This window comes from Salmo salar, chromosome ssa10, assembly GCF_905237065.1.
Source record: "Salmo salar chromosome ssa10, Ssal_v3.1, whole genome shotgun sequence".
Taxonomy (NCBI): Eukaryota; Metazoa; Chordata; class Actinopteri; order Salmoniformes; family Salmonidae; genus Salmo; species Salmo salar.
In genome coordinates, this window is record NC_059451.1 from 86917036 (window position 1) to 86938450 (window position 21415).

General features: G+C 45.0%; 2 protein-coding genes across 2 annotated transcripts; one reads left to right on the forward strand and one right to left on the reverse strand.

Moving 5' to 3' along the window:
• The first annotated feature begins 131 nt into the window (after positions 1-131).
• On the forward strand, positions 132-1590 carry exosc6 (exosome component 6). The gene is given in 2 exon segments (NM_001141201.2): positions 132-1120; positions 1366-1590. A coding segment is annotated over 1 exon segment (834 nt). The 5' UTR covers positions 132-219; the 3' UTR covers positions 1054-1120; positions 1366-1590.
• A 76-nt stretch (positions 1591-1666) lies between these two features.
• Positions 1667-16439, reverse strand: LOC106560856 (protein-glutamine gamma-glutamyltransferase 2). The gene is made up of 13 exons (XM_014124235.2): positions 16223-16439; positions 15056-15226; positions 14660-14890; positions 14138-14256; positions 13301-13429; positions 10431-10608; positions 10120-10258; positions 9907-10010; positions 9524-9766; positions 9067-9333; positions 8665-8825; positions 8324-8460; positions 1667-2408 (listed from the first exon to the last, which is right to left on the reverse strand). Exons 1-13 carry the CDS (start codon positions 16236-16238, stop codon positions 2261-2263), a joined length of 2043 nt encoding a protein of 680 aa, XP_013979710.1. The 5' UTR covers positions 16239-16439; the 3' UTR covers positions 1667-2260.
• Positions 16440-21415: the final 4976 nt, after the last annotated feature.

Sequence of the window (21415 nt, forward strand, 5' to 3'; positions counted from 1 at the left end):
GCAGGCGACAGGTGAGCAGATGTGTGAGGAGGAACTACATGCGCAATGTGATGGCCGGGGAAGATATTTGGTGACGCACACACGGTACCATGTGATCTAATCGAGCATACAGTCATTGAGCAACCGGAACAGAAAAAGCAGTTAGCAATAACTAGTCTGTGGACAAATACAGCACGCGGCCCAAGTAAGTAACATTTTTGGAAGGACTATTCCCCGACCATGCCGACTGATACAAAAAGGGTACGTGGCCCAGAAGTGTCTCAAAGTCCATCTCTCTTTCTGTGTAAAACCGCGGCAAAGAAGTCCACCGCTTCCAACGACGCCAGAGTAGATGGCAGGCAGCGTGGTCAAGTGGATGTCCGTTCAGTGTTTGTCCGATGTGGGCTGATAAGTCAAGCCAAAGGTTCAGCTTACATTGAAGCTGGGAACACGAAGCTGATCTGCTGTGTGTATGGACCCAGAGAGACTGAGCGCAAGGATGAGACCGATATGAAATCCGGAAGACTGATTACTGACATGAGATTTGCCCCATTCTCTTGTCGAGAGAGAGGCTCGTGGATTCAAGGTAGTGATGAAAAGGATCTGTCACTGATGCTATTGGAGAGCCTGAGGCCAGGAGTGTGCTTGCAGAAGTATCCTCGCTCTCAGATTGAAGTAAATGTGATGGTCCTTGAAAACGACGGCGCCGTCCTGGCACATGCAGTCACCTGTGCGTCCATGGCGCTGGCGGACGCAGGTATAGAGATGTACGATCTGGTTCTTGGATGCTCAATCCGTCAGGAAGGTGCCACATACCTTATCGACCCTACCTTTCTGGAGGAAAATGGATGCAACTTGGCTTCAGGATCCAGGGAGAATTTGGGAAGCCTGACAGTTGCATTTCTGCCAAGTCTGAACCAGATTTCTGGACTACAATCGGATGGCGAGATGGGCGAGGACACCCTGACTGGGGGTGTGCGCACATGCATTGAGGGGTGTTTCAAACTCTACCCTGTCATTCAGCAAGCACTGTCCAAGGCAGTACGAAGAAAAGCACCACCATCAGAGAGCTGAGAGACTGAAACGTGTTGCATGATGATCTCTAGTTTAGGCAGCTGATCGTCTAGGCTTGATGTGCATTCCTGATAATACACTTGTGTCCCCAGTGGACCGGCTCGTACATAAAGCAGCCTCCATTCAGGCTGCAAAGGCATCATTTTCCTCAACTAGCTTTAATGGCGACAAGGCCTTTTGCCACAACTTTTGGCTGAAAGCAGATTTGTCTGAAAATGGTGTTGCATAGAGAAAGAACGCATATTTCCCCCTTTTTTCCCCTCCACTTCTCACCATTAAAGCTAGTTAAGGAGGAAAATGATGCCTTTGCAGCCTGAATAGAGGATACTTTATGTATGAGCAGGTCCATGGGGGCCACGAGTGTATTACTGGGAATGTACATCAAGCCATGATAGTGTGCAGATCTAGCACACTATCGGCTGCCTAGGTTAGATGAAAAAATGTTTTGTAAAAATAAGAAAAAAGTCAACATTTGTCAATTTTTACTGTTTTGACACGTCAGACTCCATGCATAGATTTAAAAATAAATAATTTACTAAAATTAGAGATGTTTCACAAGTATGAAATTATTAAAGAACAGAATACATATTATCTAAGCCACAGCGGTGTACAATATCATCAAATCAAGCTTTAACTATATGGCACATTCCAGACATTTAAAGCAACGCAATGTGGTTTACAGGATTTTTTTTTTAAACTGAAAATAAATATTTACTACACAACAAACAAGTAAAAAAAAACAAAGGAATGACACAAACTAAACAACTAAAAAGCACCCTAAGGCAAAGCAAAAAATGTTTTATGATCTCTTTAAAACATATATCCACAGTTTTGGCCCCCTCAGGTTCTCTGGCAGGCTATTCCAGAGGCTGGGGGCATAATAACTAAAGGCTGCCTCCATGCTTGGTCCTAGGCAATATGTGCTTCTAAATAGTGTGCTATATCCTGTAAATACTGTAAGAGTACAGTTACTTTTTTCTCACAGATAGTCTTCGGACTCTAACAATATTTTTGGATTTAAAGGCCCACCTTTCTTTGCTAATCTTAACTACTTTGTACAAGGTAAAATAAATCCCTTAAGGTCAAAGAATAATATGAAAAAACATCCCGTTACTTTGCACCTCACTTTTATATTGCATTCACAGGGATATGTTTACATGTAAAAAAATATACCTATGAACTATGATATACATTCTTAATTCACAGTTCATCTGTTTCGCACAATCAAAGTGGCAATCCCCTTAACATCCCTCAGTCTGTCTGCATCAAAGTCGACCATCAGTTTTCTCAGGCCAGCACGGGTGGGCTTGAAGGACAACTTGACCTTCACATCTTCACCTGGGCCAATGTTGCCTCTGTAGGAGAAAATAAAGCATGGTTCTCTTAACTCAGCCTTGGTATGATCCTCGAATGTAAATTGTGGTTCAAATCAAAATCAAATCAAACTATTTTCCACATGCACCGAATACAACAAGTGCAGATTTTACCGTGAAATGCTTACTTACAAGCCCGTAACCAACAGTGCAGTTCAAGAATAAGAAGTATTTACCAAGTAGACTAAAATAAAAAGTAATAATAAGTAACAATAAGAATAACAAGGCTATATATAGGGGGCACCAGTACTGAGCCAGTGTGCAGGAGTACAGGCTAGTTGAGGTAATCTGTACATGTAGGTGGGGGCGAAGTGACTATGCATAGGTAACAAACAAACAGCAAGTATTATTAATTTTTTTTTCTCACATTTATTTAACCAGGTAGGCCAGTTGAGAACAAATTCTCATTTACAACTGCGACCTGGCCAAGATAAATCAAAGCAGTGCGACACAAACACCAACACAGTTACACATGGAATAAACAAACGTACAGTCAATAACACAATAGGGAAAAAAAGTCTATATACAGTGTGTGCAAATGGCGAGAGGAGGTAAGGCAATAAATAGGACATAGTGGCAAAGTAATTACAATTTAGCAAATGAACACTGGAGTGAAAGATGTGCAGATGATGATGTGCAAGTAGAAATACTGGTGTGCAAAAAAGTAAAAAACAATATGTGGATGGGGTAGGTAGATTGGATGGGCTATTTACAGATGGGCTGTGTACAGCTGCAGCGATCGGTTAGCTGCTCAGATAGCTGATGCTTAAAGTTAGTGAGGGAGATATAAGTCTCCAACTTCAGCGATTTTTGCAATTCGTTCCAGTCATTGGCAGCAGAGAACTGGAAGGAAAGGTGGCCAAAGGAAGTGTTGGCTTTGGGGATGACCAGTGAAATACAGTGGGGCAAAAAAGTATTTAGTCAGCCACCAATTGTGCATGTTCTCCCACTTAAGAAGATGAGAGAGGCCTGTAATTTCCATCATAGGTACACTTCAACTATGACAGACAAAATGAGGGAAAAAAATCCAGAAAATCACATTGTAGGATTTTTAATGAATTTATTTGCAAATTATGGTGGAAAATAAGTATTTGGTCAATAACAAAAGTTTATCTCAATACTTTGTTATATACCCTTTGTTGGCAATGACACAGGTCAAACGTTTTCTGTAAGTCTTCACAAGGTTTTCACACACTGTTGCTGGTATTTTGGCCCATTCCTCCATGCAGATCTCCTCTAGAGCAGTGATGTTTTGGGGCTGTCGCTGGGCAACACGGACTTTCAACTCCCTCCAAAGATTTTCTATGGGGTTGAGATCTGGAGACTGGCTAGGCCACTCCAGGACCTTGAAATGCTTCTTACGAAGCCACTCCTTCATTGCCTGGGCGGTGTGTTTGGGATCATTGTCATGCTGAAAGACCCAGCCACGTTTCATCTTCAATGCCCTTGCTGATGGAAGGAGGTTTTCACTCAAAATCTCACGATACATGGCCCCATTCATTCTTTCCTTTACACGGATCAGTCGTCCTGGTCCCTTTGCAGAAAAACAGCCCCAAAGCATGATGTTTCCACCCCCATGCTTCACAGTAGGTATGGTGTTCTTTGGATGCAACTCAGCATTCTTTGTCCTCCAAACACGACGAGTTGAGTTTTTACCAAAAAGTTCTATTTTGGTTTCATCTGACCATATGACATTCTCCCAATCCTCTTCTGGATCATCCAAATGCTCTCTAGCAAACTTCAGACGGGCCTGGACATGTACTGGCTTAAGCAGGGGGACACGTCTGGCACTGCAGGATTTGAGTCCCTGGCGGCGTAGTGTGTTACTGATGGTAGGCTTTGTTACTTTGGTCCCAGCTCTCTGCAGGTCATTCACTAGGTCCCCCCATGTGCTTCTGGGATTTTTGCTCACCATTCTTGTGATCATTTTGACCCCACGGGGTGAGATCTTGCGTGGAGCCCCAGATCGAGGGAGATTATCAGTGGTCTTGTATGTCTTCCATTTCCTAATAATTGCTCCCACAGTTGATTTCTTCAAACCAAGCTGCTTACCTATTGCAGATTCAGTCTTCCCAGCCTGGTGCAGGTCTACAATTTTGTTTCTGGTGTCCTTTGACAGCTCTTTGGTCTTGGCCATAGTGGAGTTTGGAGTGTGACTGTTTGAGGTTGTGGACAGGTGTCTTTTATACTGATAACAAGTTCAAACAGGTGCCATTAATACAGGTAATGAGTGGAGGACAGAGGAGCCTCTTAAAGAAGAAGTTACAGGTCTGTGTGAGCCAGAAATCTTGCTTGTTTGTAGGTGACCAAATACATATTTTCCACCATAATTTGCAAATAAATTCATAAAAAATCCAACAATGTGATTTTCTGGATTTTCTTTCTCATTTTGTCTGTCATAGTTGACGTGTACCTATGATGAAAATTAAATTTTGTAAATGACATTGCCGAAGTCGAGGATCAGTAGGATAGTCAGTTTTACGAGGGTATGTTTGGCGGCGTGAGTGAAGGAGGATTTGTTGCGAAATAGGAAGCTGATTCTAGATTTCATTTTGGATTGGAAATGTTTAATATGAGTCGAAGGAGAGTTTACAGTCTAGCCAGACACCTAGGTATTTGTAGTTGTCCACATATTCTAAGTCGGAAGCGTCCAAAGTAGTGCTGCTCGTCGAGCGAGCGGGTGCTGGCAGCGAACGGTTGAAAAGCATGCATTTACTTTTACTAGCATTTAAGAGCAGTTGGAGGCCACGGAAAGAGTGTTGTATGGCATTGAAGCTCGTTTGGAGGTTTGTTAACACAGTGTCCAATGTATACATAATGGTGTCGTCTGCATAGAGGTGGATCAGGGAATCACCCGCAGCAAGAGCAACATCGTTGGTATATACAGAGAAATGAGTCGGCTCGAGAATTGAACCCTGTGGTAGCCCCATGGAGACTGCCAGAGGTCCGGACAACAGGCCTTCTGATTTGACACACTGAACTCTGAGAAGTAGTTGGTGAACCAGGCAAGGCAGTCATTAGAGAAACCAAGGCTGTTGAGTCTGCCGATAAGAATACGGTGATTGACAGAGTCGAAAGCCTTGGCCAATTTGATGAAGACGGCTGCACAGTACTGTCTTTTATCGATGGCGGTTATGATATCGTTTAGTACCTTGAGCGCGGCTGAGGTACACCCGTGACCAGCTCGGAAACGAGATTGCACAGCAGACAAGGTACGGTGGGATTCGAAATTGTCAGTGATCTGTTTATTAACTTGGCTTTCGAAGACTTTATAAAGGCAGGGCAGGATGGATATAGGTCTGTAACAGTTTGGGTCTAGAGTGTCACCCCCTTTGAAGAGGGGTATGACCGCGGCAGCTTTCCAATCTTTAGGGATCTCGGACGATACGAAAGAGGTTGAACAGACTGCTAATAGGGGTTGCAACAATGGCGGCACATAATTTTAGAAAGAGAGTGTCCAGATTGTGAAGCCCAGCTGATTTGTACGGGTCCAGGTTTTGCAGCTCTTTCAGAACATCTGCTATCTGGATTTGGGTGAAGGAGAAGCTGGGGAGGCTTGGGCAAGTAGCTGCGGGGGGTGCGGAGCTGTTGGCCGGGGTTGGGGTAGCCAGGAGGAAAGCATGGCCAGCCGTAGAGAAATGCTTATTGAAATTCTCGATTATCGTGGATTTATCGGTGGTGACAGTGTTTCCTAGCCTCAGTGCAGTGGGCAGCTGGGAGGAGGTGCTCTTATTCTCCATGGACTTTACAGTGTCCCAAAACCTTTTGGAGTTAGAGCTACAGGATGCACATTTTTGTTTGAAAAAGCTAGCCTTTGCTTTCCTGACTAATGCATGTATTGGTTCCTGACTTCCCTGAAAAGTTGCATATCGTGGGGACTATTCGATGCTAGTGCAGACGGCTACAGGATGTTTTTGTGCTGGTCGAGGGCAGTCAGGTCTGGAGTGAACCAAGGGCTATATCTGTTCTTAGTTCTACATTTTTTGAAAGGGGCATGCTTATTTAAGATGGTGAGGAAATTACTTTTAGTAGCAGCAGTGGTGAGGAAAGGGGGGGGTGTCAATATAAATAATCCGGTGGCGATTTTTATGAATTGTTCAGCAGTCTAATGGCTTGGGGGTAGAAGCTGTTGAGGAGCCTTTTGGTCCTAGACTTGGCGCTCCGGTACCACTTTCTGTGCGGTATCAGAGAAAACAGTCTATAACTTGGGTGACTGGAGTCTCTGACACGTGTCTTCAGACCCCATAATAGCAACGTTTTGCAGCCGTGTATTTCTGGGAAAGACCACACACACAGTAAATATTTAAATCTGGTTTGCTGCCAGAAATAACCAAGTTGTTACTATGTGCTGCTCCACTATGTGCTACTATGTGCTGCTATGTGCTACTATGTGCTGCTCCACTGTGTGCTACTATGTGCTGCTCCACTGTGTGCTACTATGTGCTACTACACTGTGTGCTACTATGTGCTACTACACTGTGTGCTGCTATTTGCTGCTACACTATGTGCTACTACACTATGTGCTGCTATGTGCTACTATGTGCTTCTCCACTACGTGCTACTACACTATGTGCTGCTATGTGCTACTACACTGTGTGCTACTATGTGCTGCTATGTGCTACTATGTGCTGCTCCACTATGTGCTACTATGTGCTGCTCCACTCGGTGCTACTATGTGCTGCTATGTGCTACTACACTATGTGCTGCTACACTATGTGCTACTAAAGTATGTGCTGCTATGTGCTACTACACTATGTGCTGCTATTTGCTGCTACACTATGTGCTACTACACTATGTGCTGCTATGTGCTACTATGTGCTGCTATGTGCTGCTACACTATGTGCTACTACAGTATGTGCTGCTATGTGCTACTACACTATGTGCTACTACACAATGTGCTGCTATGTGCTATTACACTATGTGCTACTACACTACGTGCTGCTACACTATGTGCTGCTACACTATGTGCTACTATGTGCTGCTATGTGCTACTACACTACGTGCTACTACACTACGTGCTACTACACTATGTGCTACTACACTATGTGCTACTACACTATGTGCTACTACAGTATGTGCTGCTACGTGCTGCTATGACAGTGTGCCATAGCATGTTTAAAATTATTTCACAGTTGAACAATATGAGATGACTGACCAAAAGATGAGGTAGGCTAGGTTATTTCTTAGCAAAACAGTCTGGATCATGATTTAATAAAAATCTAAGTCTGAACATAATACCATTCAAAGAATGTTCAATTTACCCCAGCCTCACGTCAATGACGGGCAGAGAAATAATCCTGTGTTTAGTCTGAGGACTTATGTTTACACTGGCGTCTCCTGTTGGAGGTTATGTGTGGTAACATTTGGCTTGTGGTCCTGGAGAGCCATGCTGGGCTGGTAGGTTAGTCGTCTTTGGCCTGGCAAAAGGAGGGTATGTCTGGCTCTCTCTTTGTCTTTGGGGGAGGTGGAGTGAGAGAAAAGCAGATCTTGTTCTTTATAGTCTGACCACATTGCAAAGAGTATGTCTTTGCTGAGGAATTGACCATGGCAGCCAAGAGCTCTCTGAGCTGCTGTCCTAAATCTGCTGCTGCACAGGGTGTGGGATCTTTAAAGAGTTTCAGGTCTACATATAGTAAGTAGACCATTGTTCAAACTCATTCTGCCATGTCTCACTCATTGCTCATGGATAAACCCACAATCATTGCTATTTAAGCAAAACCTTAGATGAGTCATCTTCTATGCTTAAATAGCACTTTACACCTCTATACTTACAGTAATAACATGGCTATAATACTGATGTAACATTCTCTCTGAACACACTTATTGGCAAACATGCTGAAAGTCATACAGTCAATGAAGAATGTGTCCCCTCACATACAACACACAGAGATACTTACGGTGCTTGGAGCTCCCGTGGTGCAGTCAGACCTGCCCCCTCCACTGTGAACACGCCCCCTCTCAGGGTGATAGGCAGGGGATTGGTGAAGCTGATGTGTGCAATTAATTTCCGAGATACAACTGCATCTCCCACTACCTGAAGCAAGAAAATGGACAGTGCAGGCATCATCAGAGAGGATTATTTCAGTATATCTAAAACAAGCCCCTACAACATATTTCAACTGCTTTCCTTCCGGAAATGGCCAATCTTGACAATTGTGCAAAGTGCAAACAGTAGTACGCAATTCATCAAGCAATTATTTACCAGCTATTTACAGTTACATACACTATAGCCTAGTACCTTGACATGGAGCTGTGGCATGCTTAGTGGGATGTTGACCTCTTGCAGAATGACATCGGGCTGGCTGTTGGCCTGGAGCAGTGCTGTGACCCTGATCAGGTTATGCTCAGACACACAGGCCCCGTAGTGATCGTACCGTAGACGCATCACTTCCTTATGAGCTGTGAGAATAATAGGGATGAGAGGAAAAAGTATGTTATTGTATTCTTTTCACTTCGGTGTGGTATTTTTTGCTCTGTTTACTCAGTTCCTAAAAATACAGGAAACCCAGGGATGTTGTAGGTCAGACTCACCCAGTGCAAGTTAAAAAACTAATCTAACACAGGGACTGACACCAGTTCGGAGTCTTGATTCCTCTCGCCTACGGCACCTATATGGTGTATGTGACAAGCGGAGGCCCACCTTTCTGGGCTGGCACGGTCAGGCTGGCAGTCCTCCTCTGGCACTCCCCCCGGTGAAGGCTGTTGTAGGTGACAGCGTTGGAGGTCACAGTGAGCTGGGCCGGGGTGTCCTCCCCACCCACGTTGTGCACCTCCACTATCACATCAAAGTCTGTCCCCAGGATGGCCTGGGCGTGTTTGATCTTCAGCTCCAGCTGCCCTGGTCCTCCATTCAGCTGCGTTATCTGACGTCCTGCCTTCTCATACACCTCACGCTCCTTCACTGAACCTGGTAGAAAGAAAGGAGGATGTCATACTGTTATATATGTGATCTTATGGTATGCGTGTGTATATAGTAACACACTTCCCTTGAGGTATTTGTTGTGTATAACGGTACTGTACTCTTTCTGTTCGGTTCCCATCTGTGCTAATATTTAAGCAGGTGTGAATATTTGTGCTTAACGGAAGGAAGTGAATACCTTCAGGGTATTTGTAATGTTTAGTGATGTCCTCTCTGTAGTCTCCATAAACACTCTTGGTGCTAATGTTTCGGCCCACTGTTTTCTGGTTGAGGGAAACCTGTGAGCGTTGGCCATCTGGGTAGACGATCCAGGTGACCAGGTTTGCGTTCACCTCAGAGAACACGAAGGCTGCATCATACTTCATCCCCACATCACCGTCTCTCACCGCCTTGACTGGACAGGGCCCACAACAGTACACCCCTAAGAGTCAAGGGAACGATAGTGGGGGGATGGGGTGATTTGAAGAGAGTGAGGTTATGAAGAGCCCAATAACAGAGTTTTAAAGGAGCCTTTCCTTAGTGAGACAGACTGATCATGAATATCAAGTGGGGCGGCCGTACCATCACTCCTCTCCTGTGGGGTGGGATCCAGAGCCTGCCAACCATCATAGCCTTTAGGAAGATCCTCCCTGTCCATCCAGGACTCCACCCAGCAATGGTAGTTCCTACACACACAAAGCATTTACAGTATTGATGTGAGGGAGGCCACTATATAAAAAAAAGATGAATGTGCTGATTTTGTCAAGAGAAAGAAATTTAGTTTTTGAGCTTTACCAGATCATGTCCTTCCTGCCTCCAGAGACACTCTCCAGCTGCTCGTTGTACAGATAGTCCACATTCAGGTTGCCGTCAGTGTCATGGGCAGAGGAGTAGTTTGTAACAGGGCGAGTAGGTATGCCCAGACAGCGAAGAACTGTGGGATGGGGGAACGGAAGGAGCCAATCAGCAAATAGCATATAGTCTGTCTAGAATTACAGAGCTGAATATTACTGGAGCCCTAATGAAAGGTTAAAGAAAATATAGAGCCAGAGAGTGTTGAAAAAAAGAGAGCCATCCTGTGTCAGGGCGCTGTATGCGTGCCTTACCTGTGCAGGCTACACCTGAGAACACCCAGCACTGTCCGTATCGCACCCTCTGTGCCCCGGCCTCGCTCCATCGCCTGAGGATGGCCACACTGCCGGTCCAGCGTGTGGGCGACACCCCATCATCATACTTCCCATCCCAGCGGCCCGACACCACGCCACGGTCATCATTAGCGTTCACCTGCACAGATGTAGAGGAAGTAAGTTAATTACTGTGAGATTATAACTAAATCAAATCAAATGTTATTAGTCACATGCGCCGAATACAACAGAATACAACCTCACAGTGAAATGCTTACTTACGAGCCCCTAACCAACAATGCAGTACAAATAAGAATAAGAAATAAAAGAAACAAGTAATTAAAGAGCAGCAGTAAAATAACAATAGCGAGACTATATACAGGGGGCTGCCGGTACAGAGTCAATATGCGGGGGCACCAGTTAGTCGAGGTAATTGAGGTAATATGTACATGTAGGTAGAGCTATTACAGTGACTATGCATAGATGATAACAACAGAGAGTAGCAGCGGTGTAAAAAGAGGGCGGGGGGCAATGCAAGTAGTCTGGGTAGCCATTTGATTAGATATTCAGTAGTCTTATGGCTTGGGGGTAAAAGCTGTTCAGAAGCCTCTTGGACCTAGACTTGGCCCTCCGGTACCGCTTGCCGTGTGGTAGCAGAGAGAACAGTCTATGACTAGGGTGGCTGGAGTCTTTGGCAATTTTTAGGGCCTTCCTCTGACACCGCCTGGTATAGAGGTCTTGGATGGCAGGAAGCTTTGCCCCAGTGATGTACTGGGCAGTACGCCCTACCCTCTGTAGTGCCTTGCGGTCGGAGGCCAAGCAGTTGCCATACCAGGCAGTGATGCAACCAGTCAGGATGCTCTTGATGGTGCAGCTGTAGAACCTGGTGTGCTTGGACCATGTTAGTTTGTTGGTGATGTGGACACCAAGGAACTTGAAGCTCTCAACCTGCTCCACTACAGCCCCGTTGATTAGAATGGTGGCATGCTCGGTCCTCCTTTTCCTGCAGTCCACAATCATCTCCTTAGTCTTGATTACGTTGAGGGAGAGGTTGTTGTCCTGGCACCACACGGCCAGGTCTCTGACCTCCTCCCTATATGCTGTCTCGTTGTAGTCGGTGATCAGGCCTACCACTGTTGTGTCATCGGCAAACTTAATGATGGTGTTGTAGTCATACCTGGCCGTGCAGTCATGAGTGAACAGGGAGTACAGGAGGGGACTGAGCACACACCCCTGAGGGGCCCCTGTGTTGAGGACCACCTGGGGGCGGCCCGTCAGGAAGTCCAGGATCCAGTTGCAAAGGAAGGTGTTTAGTCCCAGGGTCCATAGCTTAGTGATTAACTTTGAAGGCACTATGGTGTTGAATGCTGAGCTGTAGTCAATGAACAGCATTCTCACACAGGTGTTCTCTTTTTCCAGGTGGGAAAGGGCAGTGTGGAGTGCAATAGAGATTGTATCATCTGTGGATCTGTTAGGGCGGTATGCAAATTGGAGAGCGTTTAGTGTTTCTGGGATAATGGTGTTGATGTGAGCCATGACCAGACTTTCAATGCACTTCATGGCTATGGCAGCTCTAGCCTTTAGCTCAGTGCGGATGTTGCCTGTAATCCATGGCTTCTGGTTGGGGTATGTACGTACGGTCACTGTGGGGATGACGTCATCGATGCACTTATTGATGAAGCCAATGACTGATGTGGTGTGCTCCTCAATGCCATGAAGGAATCCCGGAACATATTCCAGTCTGTGCAAGCATTACAGTCCTGTAGTTTAGCGACTGCTTCATCTGACCATTATTTTACTGATCGAGTCACTGTTGCTTCCTGCTTTAATTTTTGCTTGTAAGCAGGAATCAGGAGGATAGAATTATGGTAAGATTTGCCAAATGGAGGGCGAGGGAGAGGTTTGTATGCGTCTCTGTGTGTGGACTAAAGGTAGTCCAGAGTTTTTTCCCCTCTGGTTGCACATTTAACATGCTGATAGAAATTTGGTAAGACCTATTTAAGTTTCCATGCATTAAAGTCCCCGGCCACTAGGAGCGCCGCCTCTGGGTGAGCATTTTCCTGTTTGCTTATGGCGGAATACAGCTCATTGAGTGTGGTCTTACTGCCAGCCTCAGTCTGTGGTGGTATGTAGATAGCTATGAAAAATACAGAAAACTCTCTTGCTAAATAGTGTGGTCTACAGCTTATCTACCTCAGGTGAGCAAAACCTCAAGACTTCCTTAGATATTGTGCACCAGCTGTTATTTACAAAAATACATAGTCCGTCGCCCCTTGTCTTACCAGACGCCATTGTTCTATCCTGCCAGTACAGCGTATAACCAGCCAGCTGTATGTTGATAATGTCGTTGTTCAGCCACGTCTCCGTGAAGCATAAGATATTACAGTTTTGAATGTCCCGTTGGTAGTTTAGTCTTCTGCGTAGGTCATCTATTTTATTTTCCAAAGATTGCACGTTTGCTAGCAGAATGGAAGGCAGAGGGGGTTTATTCGATTGCCTACGAATACTCTGAAGGCAGCCCGCCCTCCAGCCCCTTTTTCTCCGCCTTATCTTCACGCAAATGACGGGAATCTGGGCCTGTTCCAGGGAAAGCAGTATGTCATTCACGTCGGGCTCGTCGGACTCGTTAAAGGAAAAAAGGATTCTGCCAGTTCATGGTGAGAAATCGCAGTTCTGATAAGAGATGGTAGCAGAAACATTATGTACAAAATAAGTTAAAAATAAGTTACAAACAACGTAAAGAAACAAACAAAAACACAATTGGATAGGAACATGTAAAACGTCAGCCTTCTTCTCCGGCGCCATCTATTCCCCTAAATGTAGAAATAATTACTTTATATGGTGAACCTTACCATTGCAGTAATTGTCCTGCTCACGTACACTGGATCTGCTCGGTTGGCTGTATCAATCTCTGGGTTTTTCAGTGCAGTAGGTGAATTGTTCAGGATTTCAAAACAGATATCCACCACATCTTGTTCAAACTAATGAAAAATGATATGTTAAAATATTATGAGAACACATGATGAGGTATGCAAATCTCAAACCAGTGTTAACGTACAGTTGGTGACTGAATATGTACTTTCCTCCTCACTAGATGGAGACAATCAGCCATGCAGAGTCTCTCTCTCTCTCTCTCTCTCTCTCTCTCTCTCTCTCTAGATGGAGACAATCAGCCATGCAGTCTCTCTCTCTCTCTCTCTCTAGATGGAGACAATCAGCCATGCAGAGTCTCTCTCTCTCTCTCTCTCTCTCTTACTGTGAGAGAGAGAGAGAGAGAGAGAGAGAGAGAGAGAGAGAGAGAGAGAGAGAGAGAGAGAGAGAGAGAGAGAGAGAGAGAGAGAGAGACCCTGGATTTTCACATAGCCAGAGTAGAAATGCCTTACATCCACCAAAGACATTTCTTCAGCCAGCTGAGGCACTGTGTCTCCAATGCCACCAAGCTGTGACAATTCACACAGGCCGCCATCAGACTCGCCAGAAACTACTGGCTGCCAACACCCTCCCACATGCCCTGTTGTTTATCTTTCTGTTTGAAAACGCCTCAGCTAGAACAGTGATTTAGGCTACACAACACTGAGTTCTTGTTCTCAATGGATCGATGGGTTGTGATCAAAAGATTTGCTCTCTATATATCAATTTTGTCTCAGGTGGGTTAGCTGTCCATCCTTCAGAGGTGTGCTGTTTGCTACCTGTCCAAAGTTCCAGGGCAGTGAGGAGATCTGGTCCCAGGAGCCCTGGTAAAGGAGGCCATTTTCATTCAGGATGTACTCCTCTAGCAGCTCCTCATCAGGGAGGTACACAGAGTCAGCTGGGAGGAAGAAAAACAAAGACCCAGCAGAGGAAAGACTGAGTGAGAAAACATATGGGGCAACAGCAATCTTATTGATTTGATATTGTATCACACAACTGACAGCTTTCATATCAGCAATCTCTTCACCAACTTTGACATTTCTCTATCCCTTCTAATAATTTCATGTTTAGCGCAAACTTATTTAAAAGTAAACACAGGGGGAGACAGACTGAGACAAACACACAACAGAAGTAGAAGTTGAGTCCCCTGACTCTGACCTACTAAGAGTGCAAAAGTAATGAATACCGATGACACCTTCCTGAGCCCTTATTGGTTCCCCTCACCAAAAGAGCAAGTACAACTGGGCCATTTCAACTGATTCTACTAATTTGTGTGTGTGTTTTTATGTGTCGGAGCTCACCTTTGCACCAGGGATTGAAGAGCAGGTAGAACGTCTCTGGTGTGGTCTGCTCCAGGATGTGTCCATCAGGGGAGAGGAGCAGCAATGTCATGCTGTAGATTCCCACCGGGGTGTCTGCTGGGCTGTGGACCGTCAGCAGCACCTCATTCTGAGCCCTCTGCTGGCGGAACCACCACTTGTCACGGCCAGAACGGGCATCTAAAACCTTCACCACCACCTCACCCTCCTTACCTAAACACACAAACAAACAAAAACTCATATACTGTCAGTCAAAGCTGTTTTGCCAGACCATTTTCGTTTTATATCTGAATCATAACTGACTCCTCCTCCCACTGTGCAATAATGTCCACTCTATAGCTGACTCAAGCTTATGGTCCTTGGCATTGAGTTGCTCACCCAGATGCAGGATCATGGCTAGTTTGTGTTTAGGGGGCAGGGGTGTGGAGCACTGCAGAGCGAGGGAGAAGGGCTGCCCCCTACGAACCAGCAGCCTTTCCAGGTCCATCTCCCCTGTACGATGGGCATGGTTGTTCACCTGGCAACGCAGGTCCATCCCCATGAATACACCTGGAACACAATTAAAGAAAGAACATAGGGCACAGTCACTTCTACTGTGTAGTTAGGAATAATGAGTTAATGAGGGAATCTTGGTGGTAACCAGGCCATACACTAATACTCTAGTAGATATTCATATTTCTAGACAGATCTCTATTTTAGTCATATCAATCACAATGGTCCCATGTTGTACAGGTCAAACAACAGAAAGGTCAGACAAATCATCAATTGGAGCCTGACTATCGTTATGAGTCACCAAGTCAAGGACCCCACTTCATATTTATAGAAGTTACTGTAGGTAGGCAACTCCATTCAAGCATGATGTACTGTGTGAAAACATTAGAGACTGAGATTCTGTCAATCAATACGTTTTTTTACTTATCCAGTGTCAGATGAACTTGTGGATACCATTTTTATGTAGTATATCCTAAGGTATCTGTAGACTTCCAGTCATTGTTCTGATGATACCCACTGGGCACAGACTTCAGTTCAACATGTAGTTTTGATTTACATTTGGTTGAACATGTCATCATGTTATTGAATTTAAGTTAAAAGTTGTGTGAAAAAAATATGAAATGCCCTTAAGTTGATTACTTTTTGCTAATCTATTTTGGCAGGAAATCTTGTGTGCCATATACTTATAACACACACAGAGACAGACCAACTTTTTCCACTAGGAGAAACACTGATCTACTGTATATTCTGTTTAAATTTAGAAATGTATGCATTTCAGGATAAACTTTGTCAGATAGCACATCTGCCCATCCTCATATTTTTATGAATAGTGCATACAAGCCTATATTGGTCTCTTACTCTCCTGGTATGCATTGCTTAAATTAGAATGAGTGATCTCAACACACTGCTGTGAATTCATACGGCAGCACATTTTATTTATATGGCAGCACATTTTTCACAGATATGGAAACTGCAAGTAATATTTGTCTCCTCTAATTCAGAGAGCACTATCAATGGTTTGAAAAAGCAGTGTAATAATGATAAATCACTCACCGTTTTGGTCAGCCATTTTCCAGTCTTTGTTGTGAATATCTCCTCCTTTTCTTCTCTGCCGTGTTACCTCCTTTTATGATAAGTTTGACTCCTCTTGTGCCTTTTCAAACAGCCCTGAAGGTGTATGCCTCACTTTTCTACCACTGTCCCCACCAGGACCCCGTATTTATACTGGAGAGGAATGGCCCCATTCCTGTGCTCCAACACACACTCTCACACACACCTCCCATTCACTATCCTTCCTGACCTCTGACATCACACTCTGTGGAGATCCAGAACCAAGGTGTATTCACAGTCAGTCTCTGTGTGTGTGTGTGTGTGTGTGTGTGTGTGTGTTCGTCATCGTGCGCCCATGTGTGTCTCTGCCTACTTCAATATTTTACTTCAACACTGAAAAAAGGATGAGAGTCCAGGTATTTACTATAGTTTGTGTCAGCCGTCTGCCCCTCTGATGCAAGTTCAGACACAGGGTTTTTTGTTCAGCAGATGAAGGGTGTCAGGGAATAGGGCACACTTTTACTAATCCAGCAGATTTCCAGTAAATGTTTTGCATCATATACAATTTCCTGTTTCACAGTCTCTATAGCACATACATGGGCACTTTTTTCTTTCTGGATGGGCCAGTCACAACTTAGAGAACAAACAAGTTGAATACGTTTACAGCATGATATACTACTTAAGAGGGAAAATATGATTTTGTTCCAGGGTTTTTATTCAATGTATTGGTGTCCAGGACATTGACTGGAGCTCGGTCCATTTTTCCTTGCACATGATATAGCAATTTAATCAGCATATATTTTTCATCATTTGTTGAGTCATCTAGACTGGAGACGCGTCCCAATGTTGAAGAATACTAGTGAAAGCAGAAGGGGTATTTCTACTGAAATGTATGGTATTGAAATACACTTTTTTTTTTCCACCTTTATTTAACCAGGTGGGCAAGTTGAGAACAAGTTCTCATTTACAACTGCGACCTGGCCAAGATAAAGCAAAGCGACAAAAACAACAACACAGTTACAACATGGGATAAACAAACGTACAGTCAATAACACAATTGAAAATCTGTATACAGTGTGTGCAAATTAAGTAAGGAGGTAAGGCAATACATAGGCCATAGTGGCAAAGTAATTACAATTTATCAATTAACACTGGAGTGATAGATGTGCAGATGAGGATGTGCAAGTAGAAATACTGGTGTGCAAAAGAGCAGAAAAAACGAATATGGGGATGAGTTAGGTAGTAGATTGGATGGGCTATTTACAGATGTGCTGTGTACAGCTGCAGCGATCGGTAAGCTGCTCTGACAGCCGATGCTTGAAGTTAGTGAGGGAGATATAAGTCTCCAACTTCAGTGATTTTTGCAATTCGTTCGTCATTGGCAGCAGAGAACTGGAAGGAAGGCGGCCAAAGGAGGTGTTGGCTTTGGGGATGACCAGTGAAATATACCTGCTGGAGCGCATGCTACAGGGGTGGGTGTTGCTATGGTGACCAGTGAGCTGAGATATGGCGTAGCTTTACCCAGCAAAGACTTATAGATGACCTGGAGCCAGTGGGTTTGGCAGCAAATATGTAGCGAGGACCAGCCAATGAGAGCATACAGTTCTCAATGGTGGGTAGTACATGGGGCTTTGGTGACAAAACGGATGGCACCGTGATAGACTGCATCCAATTTGCTGAGTAAAGTGTTGGAGGCTATTTTGTAAATGACATCGCCAAAGTCAAGGATCGGCAGGATAGTCAGTTTTACGAGGGTATGTTTAGCAGCATGAGTGAAGGAGGCTTTGTTGCGAAATAGGAAGCCGATTCTAGATTTAATTTTGGATTGGAGATGTTTAATATGAATCTGGAAGGAGAGTTTACAGTCTAGCCAGACACCTAGGTATTTGTAGTTGTCCACATATTCTAAGTCAGAAGTGTCCAGAGTAGTGATGCTAGGTGGGTGGGTGCGGGCAGCGATCGGTTGAAGAGCATGCATTTAGGTTTTACTAGCATTTAAGAGCAGTTGGAGGCCACGGAAGGAGTGTTGTATGGCATTGAAGCTCGTTTGGAGGTTTGTTATCACAGTGTCCAAAGAAGTGCCAGATGAATACAGTATGGCATCGTCTGCGTAGAGGTGGATCAAAGAATCACCCGCAGCAAGAGCGACATCATTGATATATACCGAGAAAAGAGTCGGCCTGAGAATTGAACCCTGTGGCACCCCCATAGAGACTGCCTGGGCCAGTTGCTGCGGGGGGTGCAGAGCTGTTGGCCGGGGTTGGGGTAGCCAGGTGGAAAGCATGGCCAGCCGTAGAGAAATGCTTATTGAAATTCTCGGTTATCGTGGATTTATCGTTGGTGACAGTTTCCTAGCCTCAGTGCAGTGGGCAGCTGAGAGGAGGTGCTCTTATTCTCCATGGACTTTACACTGTCCCAAAACTTTTTGGAATTAGTGCTGCAGGATGCAAATCTCTGTTTGAAAAAGCTAGCCTTTGCTTTCCTAACTGACTGTGTATACTGGTTCCTGACTTCCCTGAAAAGTTGCATATCGCGGGGACTATTCGAAGCTAGTGCAGTGCGCCACAGGATGTTTTTGTGCCCTGCTAGAGCTGCCCTGGTCAACTGTAAGTGCTGTTATTGTGAAGTGGAAACGTCTAAGACCAACAACGGCTCTGCCACGAAATGGTAGGCACCACAAGCTCGGTTGCAACACTCACTACCGAGTTCCAAACTGCCTCTGGAAGCAACGTCAGCACAAGAACTGTTCGTCGGGAGATTCATGGCAGAGCAGCTGCACACAAACCTAAGATCACCATGCGCAATACCAAGCGTCGGCTGGAGTGGTGTAAAGCTCGCCACACTTGGACTGGAGCAGTGGAAACGCGTTCTCTGGAGTCCAACAGATGAATCAGAGTTTGGCAGATGCCAGGAGAACGCTACCTGCCCGAATGCATAGTGCCAACTGTAAAGTTTGCTGGAGGAGGAATAATGGTCTGGGGCTGTTTTTCATGGTTCGGGCTAGGCCACTTAGTTCCAGTGAAGGGAAATCTTAACGCTTACAGCATACGATGACATTCTAGACGATTCTGTGCTTCCAACTTTGTGGCAACAGTTTGGGGAAGGACCTTTCCTGTTTCAGCATGAAAATGCCCCCGTGCACAAAGCGAGGTACACACAGAAATGGTTTGTCGGTGTGTAAGTTCTTGACTGGCCTGCACAGAGCCCTGACCTCAAACACCTCTGGGATGAATTGGAACGCAGACTGTGAGCCAGGCCTAATCGCCCAACATCAGTGCCCGACCTCACTAATGCTCTTGTGGCTGAATAGATGCAAGTCCCCGCAGCAATGTTCCAACATCTAGTGAAAAGGCTTCCCAGAAGAGTGGAGTCCGTTATAGCAGCAAAGAGGGGACCAACTCCATATTAATGCCCATGATTTTGGAATGAGATGTTTGACAAGCAGGTGTCCAGATACTTTTGGTAATGTAGTGTATCATATCATCTGTCGAGACTGACTACTTCAATGACATGTCATGAGGGTCAACGCTCCAAGTTCAAGTCGAGTATCATGTTATAATATTTGTGAGACTCGATTCAAACCCAAGTCATAGGATTCAAGTCCACAATTCTATTGCTAATATAGCTACAATACAGTAATAGATCATAAATACAAGTACTTTCTGAGTGTGTACATGCTCAACTATCAGTAGATATTAAGCTATGTGAAGTTACAATTTGTGAAAATTGGAATGATGAGTGTATAAGAGGTATGTGTGTTTGCCAGCCGGACCGTGTATAACGAAGTCATATTCCCATAGTGGAGTAAGGAGACACACCAAAAGGGATACAATATGAGGGATCTTTCTTCATCACCATGACAGCATCATACCCTCTTGCTACAGTGTGTGACATATTTAGTTAACTCTCAGTGACTATAAATAATAAATGAGGCCTCTGGTATTTTCTGAGTGGAAAGTGGAAGGAACAATAACCTCTCAAATAATTTTGATGGCAGCAGATTACCACCATGCTGTTACATTGCTTGGGTGGTGCTTGCTTTTGCTGACACACAGAAGCCCCTCTGTCCAGCTTACACAGGGGGCAAACAAGTGTGTCAGACACTAAACTAAGGAATGCTGTGACAGTCAGGTTTCGGGAAAATGGCCCACAGAACTTCTTCCTCATAGCACCTATGTGACAAGCTTCTTGACAGTTGACCAGTATGACAAGTCACACTAAGTCTCTCTCTGATCCGAATGTTCACACAGGGAGAGTTACTCTCCACAGAGCGCCACTGAAATAATAAGCATCTTTCATCCTCTTCTTCACGCTTGTGCCAACGCTAAGACATAAATACTCTCCTCCTGACAGTGCGGGTGCGTTTTTGGAGCATAGCCGGTCCTACATGGGGGCTGAGGCAGCATTGCTGCATGTGGGCTGGCTATGTACTGTAAATCCAATACAATTTTATTGGTCACATATACACATTTAGCAGAGGTTATTGCGGGTGTATAGACACAGCAGGGCAGGGACAGCCCAGATCAGGGGTCTCCAATCCTGCTCCTGGAGAGCTACCGTCCTGTAGGTTTTCGCTCCAAACCCAGTTGTAATTAACCTGGTTCAGTTTATCAACCAGCTAATTATTAGAATCAGGCGTGCTAGATCGGGGTTGGAGTGAAAACCTACAAGACAGTAGCTCTCCAGGAAAAGGGTTGTAGAGGCCTGGCCCAGATTGAGTGACTCCCTGGAATTACACCCCGTGTAAGTCATGAATCCCCTCTTTCACTACATCAGACAACACAGAAGTAAGGACAGTGAATCAGACACAGTCAACATGTACACAGACTCTGAACAAGAGATTTAAAGCTGTCTGTGGTCTTCAGGAGGTCTTGTTCTTGATCCTTCCTTCTCCTGCGGAGGCAGCTGTAACGCTTGGTGTGCAGACATCTCCATCAACACAGGCTGAGTGTGTGCTGCAGTGATGCCAGAAGGAAGTCACAGAATGGAGACAGAAACCTCTGCCCAGAGCTCACCCCCTCACAGTAAAAACACTGTCCTGGGCTTCCTTCCAACATTCAGAACAGCAGTGTGTGTGTGTGTGTGTGTGTGTGTGTGTGTGTGTGTGTGTGTGTGTGTGTGTGTGTGTGTGTGTGTGTGTGTGTGTGTGTGTGTGTGTGTGTGTGTGTGTGTGTGTGTGTGTGTGTGTGTGTGTGT